We start from the raw sequence: 8966 nt of genomic DNA, 5'->3' as shown, positions 1-8966 counted from the left end.
AGTGTGCGTTCTATATTTAAATTATTTGTCTCTCATTGGCCAAGCGAATGGAATGTTTGACGTCACCGAACATATAAAAAGGCTTGCTCTGACGTGTTCCCTTCACACACTAGTGATTCTCTAAGCGAAAGCTATTGAAAACCACTACTTCTCTACTGACTTTACAGTCATCCATTTCAAAGACCAAACGATTATCACAAGTCTTTCAAACGACTAGTCAAGCAACAGCTGACAGTTATTTAATAGACTTTTCTACATTTAATAGATATTTTCAACATCATGTCTGAGTCGAAGGATATCGAGACCAGCAGGGGTGGTACTCTGCAGAATTCTGCCCCTTCAGGTTCTCCGGTAAACTTCGCCCCTCAGCCGGTTGTACCGGATGTGGAATTGAGCTATTCAGGTCAGTAAATATATATATATATATTTTTTTTTTTAGGTCAGTAAATATTATTTACGCCCTTTCTCCATCCGAAGGTTGCAGCTTACGAAGGTCGCATATGCAGGCTGCACATGTCTGGTTTATTTAAGTTAACTGAGCATTGCATTCGAAAGTCGTAAACATATTACAACAATTTACGATTAACTGAAAATAATAGCCAACCTTATAATTGTTAATATTCTGCAAAAAGACGGTTTAGATGATGTATGCAGCCAAATGCGACCTCCGAAGGATAACTACCTTGAACTCATTAACCTTCTGATCCGCACGGTCACATATTAGTCAAATTTTGGGTTTGTCAGCTTATTCGGTAGAGAAACCCCAAATGCAAAAATATACGAGTGGAAATTAAGTTGAGTAGCTTTACTTTGCGCTATACAGACGAACGTTGCTATTTGCCTGCATGGTGGAATTAAAGACTCGTATACGGGTGCATGAGGCGTTTTGTTGTAGTTGATTTAATATGAACTGTGTCTATTTCAAATACGGATTGATGCAAATGTCTGTTTCTTTACACGACCCTGCCGCCATCATATGGCAGAGGTGAGGTAATAACTTTTCCAAGTATAGAAACCGACATTACATACAGCATTACTGAATGCGAATTAATTATTCGACGCATTACTTAAGTTATTAATTAAATATTGCTCTCTATGAAATCAGGGTCATAATAAGGTAAACTTTACATTTTTATAATGTTACGCGTTCGTTATTTTGTCAGATTTTTTTGTTATGAACAAAGCAGTGTGTGATTTATCTTTGGACTCGTCGCGCGCGTGCTTTTGTCTGGTTCGGTTTCTGTCAAACGCAATAACTGACGATATTGCCAAACATATTTATTTGTCAAAGTGCTTCCATGATGTTCTCGTCAATGTATTATTTTTTCAAGCGTGTTATGCGCTTTGTTGTGATATTTGAGCATGAACTAATGAAAATATATATGGGATCGGTCGGTGGTAAGACTAAATGACGTCACCGGAGTTTTGGTTTAGGTGAATGGCTATTTTGAAAGGAGGTGGGCACGGGGCAAAAAAAAAGCCCCGAAATGCGCGACCTGTTTTTTTTTTTACTGCTAATTTGCACGACGCCTCATTTTGTGTCACCATACATTCAGTTCATTCTTTAATGGGTCTACGTAGCCCAAACACACTTTAATAAATCTCACTCATAACCTCGAAAAGAGGACTGACTTTCCTCTTTTATCACACTACACGTTCATCTAACACGCCATCTAGTGGTGCATTAATGTAAGGACATTACAGCGTGTAAATCAATCCTAACTATAGTTAGCTGCTGCTGACCTAAGATCAGCATAGGAAATGTATATGGCTAATTTCAAGGACATCTATATTTTGCTCATATTCTGTACCTTTTGTTGTAAATAGAGTCTTTTAAACGATCTTATGCCTAGAATTAGTGAAGGAGGTTTGCATGATTCTTTGGTTCATAACTATTGTGAAAGTTTGCATAATGACATTCAATAAATGCATACACAGTTACAAGACCATCACTACTTCCAGTTCATGGTGACTTTCAAGGGCACTACATTGTGTTTATCCGGGCCTGCTAATAAGAACACAAAAATCATTCATAGTGATCAGGACACTGGGTTTAAAGTGACAGCACATTGTTTTAGGTCCGTTAAATGGAGGCTTGTAACTATTAGCAGATAAACGCTATGCTAACTTGTTTTTAACGTGTTCTGATGTTATAAACACTCATTTGTCAGCTTCCTGCAGCCTCGCGCCCTTTCCAAAATTCTTCAACTATTTATCCACAATGTGAAAATGCCATGTTAACTGTTAATGTGTTTTTTATGTCTGATCTGTCCAGATATTAGACAGAAAATGCTAACATTATCTGAGATGCTCGATGTCACCATAAGTAAAGCCAGACAACTGGCCACTGTATACTCGGGTGATGAGGCACTTTTGGCCATTCCACAGAGGATGAGAGATATGGAGTGGGGCCCTGAAGGTCAGTCAGCACATCATTATTATGAAATCTCAAATGTAATGAAAAAAATTGACACATTAACTTATATAGATAGAAAAACATATATGAAGTTACAGTGTACTTGTCTTGGGTCTAGCATAGAATCAGGGCTGTGTTTAGTATTTTTGGTGTTTAAATTTGTATGTATTATGTAATTATGTTTTTCATGTGAAGTTTTTAAATTAAATTAAATATGGTTCACATAGTTTATTAAATTAATAACAGTGATGTATAAAAAACATTGTTTGTGTGTATGCATCAGTAGCGGGCGGTGACTTCTCTTCCGAGGGGCACAAATTCGAAATATGTGTTTGGAGTGTTGTGTGTTGCTCGTCATGTCAAAATGTGTGTTTGTTGCGTCATGTAAACCTATGTGCATCATGCGTCATTTCAAAATACGTGCCTGCTGCACATGCGTCAAAAGGGTTTATGACAAAGAGACGCTTACGTTCACAAAGTACTCACAAGACACCAACTTAAAACTAAACTCTGATTACAAATGAGATTAATCGAGTATCTGGCAAACGCCTTTGAAGCGTCTGCAGCAGACAAGTATTTTGACATGACGCGTGATGCACATAGGTTCACATGACGTGCCGAACACATGACGGACTAAATACATGTTCGCATTGTTCGCCCTTGAAAAAGAAGTCACTGGCCACCACTGGTACACATACATGTCTTATGTGATAAATTTTTGTTACTACTATTATTACAATGTTCTCTGCACCCGCAGTTTGCCAAACAAGGTTTGTCCTTCCCGGGGCAATTGATGATGAAGAGTGGGTCCCTGCAGGTCAGTTTGTTACACCAGTGGTTCTCAAGGTTATGCCTGGAGGCCCACTGCTCTGCATATTTTGTTTGTCTCCCTTATTTAACACACATGATTCAAATCATCGGCTCATTAGTAGAGATCTCAATGAACTGAACTGATTGTGTCAGATGATAGAGACATACAAAATGTGCTGAGCAGTGGGCCTTGAGGAACGGACTTGAGAGCCACTGTGTTACACTATTATAATGTCACATTAAATATATATATATATATATATATATATATATATATATATATATATATATATATATATATATATATATATATATATATATATATATGTATATAAATGTCATATATGTATATAAATGTCATATATGTATATAAATGTCATATATGTATATAAATGTCATATATGTTAATGTTACAAGTGTGTTATTCCACAGTTTATTCTTATTGTAAAATGTGGAAAAATTAGTGTTGTAAAATTATATATATACCCACACAGCAAAAGGACTCCGTGTCGGCGTCCACTTGCGCGCAGTTACGGATCCGCAATGAAGGCGGATCGCGGACCCGCCGTTGCCTCGCGCTGCATCCGCTCCGCATACGTGGCGCAAATTGATTCATATATCCACCGCGGAACCGCAACTGACTCATTAAAAGTCTGACTCGAGCTCCGGGACGGATATGCAACGGATGCAGACCGGAGCTACTGACTTCGGAGGGGTTCCGTTACGGATCCGCCCCGGAGCTTATTGCTATCAGGACCGGGTCCATTTTAGACCCGTTTATCTCACTTTCAAATTCAAAATCCCTTCTGTTCTTACTGTAGGATAAAATAGGATCAACTAAACTAAAGGATAAAACCAAAACTATCACTGGGCCTGGCTACTGCAGCAATATAGAACCTTAAATCTGCATTGCCTTGTATTTTTAACCTAACAATATTGTAAAAAGGCCTAACAGAAGATATCAATTTAATGTACAAAAGTAATTACTACTCAATGAAAATAAAAAATTGCCATTTACATTTATGGACAGTTATAGGTTATAGCGTATTCTGTTTTTGTTAAAAATATTCTTTTTGTGGTCAAAACCTAATTTAGTGCTTTATAGGCCCAGGTCAATGCAAACATAAAATACTTGATCTATTAGGCTACAACTTCAATGAAATGCTGCACTATGCACAGCTGAAACATCTGACAATGAATAACTGCAGAAAGACAAGTTGTTCAACAAAAATGTTTTTATTATTTAATCATTTCTCCCATTACACGTCTCCTCGTTGCCAGATCTGTTGCCAGGTTGAACACAGCACCTGTAATCAAACAGACAGATGTTCATGGTATGTAGCATCCAAAGTCAAGTATGCTTATCAAAGTAACACCCCCGAATGAAGTAAAAGTACAGTTTTTTCACTAGAAATGTACTTGAGTAAATGTATCCTTAAAAATCACTTTAAAAGTACTAGTTACCCAAAACTGTAAATGGAATTCGTTACACACCTCTGGTTAAATAACCCTGTTAACAGGCGCTCAAAATAACAGACGAGAAGATTATCTTTACCAACCACACAGTCGCTCTGACTGACACCTGCATTCATTTAGTCACTGATTAGGTCACATCAGCGTGACCGTGAGTCTGAACCGAGTCAAAGAATGAGTAAATTGCCAAAGATTAATTTTCTTTATAAAGAAGATGGGAGATACGTACACTTCACCAAAATTGCCAACATGTAAACTTAATAATGCACAGCTAGGGCTAAACCATTATCCACAAGTGAACATGCTAAAGTTTTCCTAATATCAACGCATTCCAATCATTAGTATACAGGATGATTAAAAAACAATGTTTACTGCCACAATTATATCAATAAATCAATACTTACTCAAAAGAGGGTTCAGCTCAACCGTGTCCCAGCAAGAAAATCTCGATTGACAGGTGTGCATCGTTTAACCGTTCAGTAAAGGCGCGTCCGAGGATCCGACATGGGTCCGTTCAGGATCCGCTGTTTGACAGTAGAATTTACGGTGCTGCCGGAGGCAGAGCTGATCCTCTGTGCGGCTCCAAAACGAATGTGACAGTCACGCGGGTTTGGCGACTTGAACGCGGATCCGCATAGGAGTCTCCTGCTGTATGGGTATATCCGTTTTGGAGCCGCACAAAGGATCAGCTCATATATATATATATATGAAAAGAATAAACTGTGGAATAACACACATGTAACATTAACATATATGACATTTTTATGTAATAGGTTTTATAATGTTTTTCACAATACCATAATAACTATACAGTAACAATGTGTTAGATTTGAGAAGTTTATAATGTCTTCTTTGTGTCCGATCTTTCCAGTTGTGTCTACACCTGCAGCGGCTTTAGATGAGGAGGAGAGAAGCTTAACAGGTCAGTGTATTACACCATTATAATGACACACCAAATATGATGTTAATGGAACTTTTAATATATATATATATATATATATATAATAGGTTTTATAATGTTTTTCACATAATGTTTTATAATGTTTTTCACAATACCATAATAACTATACAGTAACAATGTGTTAGATTTGAGAGAAGTTTATAATTTCTTCTTTGTGTCCGATCTTTCCACCTGCAGCGGCTTTAGATGAGGAGGAGAGAAGCATACCAGGTCAGTGTATTGCACCATTATAATGACACCCCAAATATGATGTTAATGGAACTTTTAATTAAACAAACAAACGTAAAATGAGAACGAAAGAAAACAACTCAAAGGCAAAAATCTTACACCGGTTTCACATTATTTCTTAACTGTTTTCCAAGCAAGGTTTTCATTTAAGGTTTACAAATTTACATTCGCCATTCTGGCACAAATCTCTTGTGTGGGCAGGACTTAACCATACTTTAATCCCATTGGCTAGTGAGATTTGAATTTACAGATCTCTGATCAGGAATAAGGGTGGGACAATAAATCGATATGCGGATTTATAATTGTCTGTCTTCGTGTGTACAAGAATTCATATGGTGGCATCAAATATCGATATAATAAATTAAAAAACACTTAAAAAAAAGACTGTACATATATTTCCCAGTGTTATTACTTTATGGGTTTCCAAAAAACCCATATCCATCAGGCTCTAATCTGGTGGTAACATCTGTTGTTCATCTTTTCTATTTTGTCTTTCAGAACCAAAACCAAAAAGCCGGAATAAAATCCGTGCTTTCATGCGCAGAGCATTGCGGGCTATCCAAAAAGCCTGCTGTTGCTGCATAATTGAGGATAACGTGGAGCCATTTTGATCCTCAGATGCCCGTATAGATGAAGCTGATGTGTATAAAGGTTCTGGTATAAAGCAAACGGGTTTTTAAGAACCACCCTATTGCCGGTAAGGTTCGTCATTCCTTGGATGTATCAGCTTTCCAAGAAGCAGCTGATCATATGGTCCATTCGACCATCGCCCATGTGCTCCGGCAGATCAGCTGATTTTAAGTCGGGTTTTTCTTACCTGCACCCAGCTCGTGATAAAACACTGGCAGTATAGTCCCTTCGGACTCGAGCCGGCGAGCTTGTTTTCCTTGGAAACATGCCCGTTCCAAGAAGAGGATGATCATAAATGTGGTCTATCGACCACGGGCGTCATGCTCAACCGGATCATGCTGATTAGTCAGTCAGGTTTGTGTAACCTGCACCCATCTCGTGAGAAACACAGGCAGTATAGTCCCTTCGGACTCGAGCCGGCGAGATTGTTTTCCTTGGAGAAATGCCTTTCCAAGAAGAGGATGATCTTAAATGTGGTCCTTTCGACCACGGGCGTCATGCTCAACCGGATCATGCTGATTAGTCAGTCAGGTTTGTGTAACCTGCACCCAGCTCGTGATAAAACACTGGCAGTATAGTCCCTTCGGACTCGAGCCGGCGAGCTTGTTTTCCTTGGAGAAATGCCTTTCCAAGAAGAGGATGATCTTAAATGTGGTCCTTTCGACCACGGGCGTCATGCTCAACCGGATCATGCTGATTAGTCAGTCAGGTTTGTGTAACCTGCACCCAGCTCGTGAGAAACACAGGCAGTATAGTCCCTTCGGACTCGAGCCGGCGAGATTGTTTTCCTTGGAGAAATGCCTTTCCAAGAAGAGGATGATCGTAAATGTGGTCCTTTCGACCACGGGCGTCATGCTCAAACGGATCATGCTGATTAGTCAGTCAGGTTTGTGTAACCTGCACCCATCTCGTGAGAAACACAGGCAGTATAGTCCCTTCGGACTCGAGCCGGCGAGCTTGTGGAACCAGACAATTGCCAGTCTGGTTCATCATCTTTGGACATAACAGCTTTCCAAGAAGCAGCTGAATGGTCAGGTTCATCTAGCCTGCGGTCAAGCGATAGTGATCGTGAGTATCGGCTTTATTTTTTCCCTTGTCAACAGTTTCTCTCCTTTTTTTTCAAATCTCTGTCCAGTTTTTGTAAAACATGCATTTTAGGGGTGTCACGATTCGTTTCTCGATTTTTACTTCTTTTTTAAAGACAAAAAATGCTGTGCCTATTATTATTATTATTATTATTATTATTATTATTATTATTATAGTTTCACATTAACATGCGCATTGTGTGCTTTTCCTCGCATGGTTTGTGGGCTTCACTACGTGAGAGAGCTTGTAGAGAGAAGATTCCTTCTTGCACACACATGCACTTAATGCACGCGTCCTGGACTCCTAGCATCTGAAATAACCCAGCGCTTCTCTCTGTCTCACGTGCACGCAATCTCGCATCTGTCTGAAGTCTAAACATAAACAAAAGTAGTAATCCTTAAAGGAATAGTCTACTCATTTTCAATATTAAAATATGTTATTACCTTAACTAAGAATTGTTGATACATCCCTCTATCATCTGTGTGCGTGCACGTAAGCACTGGAGCGCGCTGCTACGCTACGATAGCATTTAGCTTAGCCCCATTCATTCAATGGTATCAAACAGAGATAAAGTTAGAAGTGACCAAACACATCAACGTTTTTCCTATTTAATACGAGTAGTTATACGAGCAAGTTTGGTGGTACAAAATAATAAGTAGCGCTTTTCTAAGCGGATTTAAAAGAGGAACTATTTTGTATGGCGTAATAGCACTTTTGGGAGTAATTCTTGTGTTTATTTTGTACTGATTGTTTTTCAGGAAAAATGTCATTGCTTTATGAAGTGGGAAGACAGATTGGAAGAGGTGCCTTTAGTAAAGTGGATGAGGGGACTTGCAAATCTGATGGCATGAAGGTAGAACCGCTCTTTATCAAATTGTTTTGCCCAACCCTACATTATATATGACTTACATATGATTATTTCTCTCTTGTACGTCACCATCAAATATATTAAGAAGTCTGGCAAGGAAATCTTCACCAAAATATCCTCGAACCCGAGGACATTGAGACAAACAGACCCAGTTCCGGCCGCCGTGGAGGTCAACACACCACTGATCTACTGGGCGTCCTTTAACGTGATGCCCAGCCGATGCCTGACCAACGACCACCGGCGGAACCTGCTTAATCTCCTCATCCGTTTACATATATCTCCCAAGGGTTTTTTCCCTCCTAGGACTTTTTTCCCTCCTTGCAAAAAAATTCGGGAGGTTTTTCTCCTAGGGGGTTTTTTCAACCCGGGGAGACATTGGCTTAACATAGCAATCTGATCTTCTGTCAGTGCAGCATATTGTTTAATATAATAATGTAAATTGTAAATACTACACCAAAAAAGTATTTTTATAAACTTTTTTATTAGTTCTTGTT

The 8966-nt window shown here is 38.9% G+C and overlaps 1 protein-coding gene across 3 annotated transcripts; it reads left to right on the top strand.

Moving 5' to 3' along the window:
- Positions 1–8966, top strand: LOC141358923 (uncharacterized). Of its 3 annotated transcripts, none has more exons than XM_073860883.1 (7): positions 1–403; positions 2276–2419; positions 3174–3233; positions 5571–5621; positions 5838–5870; positions 8363–8457; positions 8561–8966. In XM_073860883.1, the coding sequence occupies exons 1-7, from the start codon at positions 280–282 to the stop codon at positions 8867–8869; spliced, it is 816 nt and encodes a 271-aa protein (XP_073716984.1). In that variant the 5' UTR covers positions 1–279; the 3' UTR covers positions 8870–8966. The 3 variants fall into 3 exon arrangements, with proteins under 3 accessions (XP_073716984.1, XP_073716983.1, XP_073716985.1); XM_073860882.1 differs by having other exon boundaries at positions 21–403; positions 8558–8966; XM_073860884.1 differs by lacking the exon at positions 5838–5870 and having other exon boundaries at positions 22–403; positions 8558–8966.

Source organism: Misgurnus anguillicaudatus, chromosome 22, assembly GCF_027580225.2.
Source record: "Misgurnus anguillicaudatus chromosome 22, ASM2758022v2, whole genome shotgun sequence".
Lineage (NCBI taxonomy): Eukaryota > Metazoa > Chordata > Actinopteri > Cypriniformes > Cobitidae > Misgurnus > Misgurnus anguillicaudatus.
This window is presented reverse-complemented; position numbering and strand designations above follow the sequence as displayed.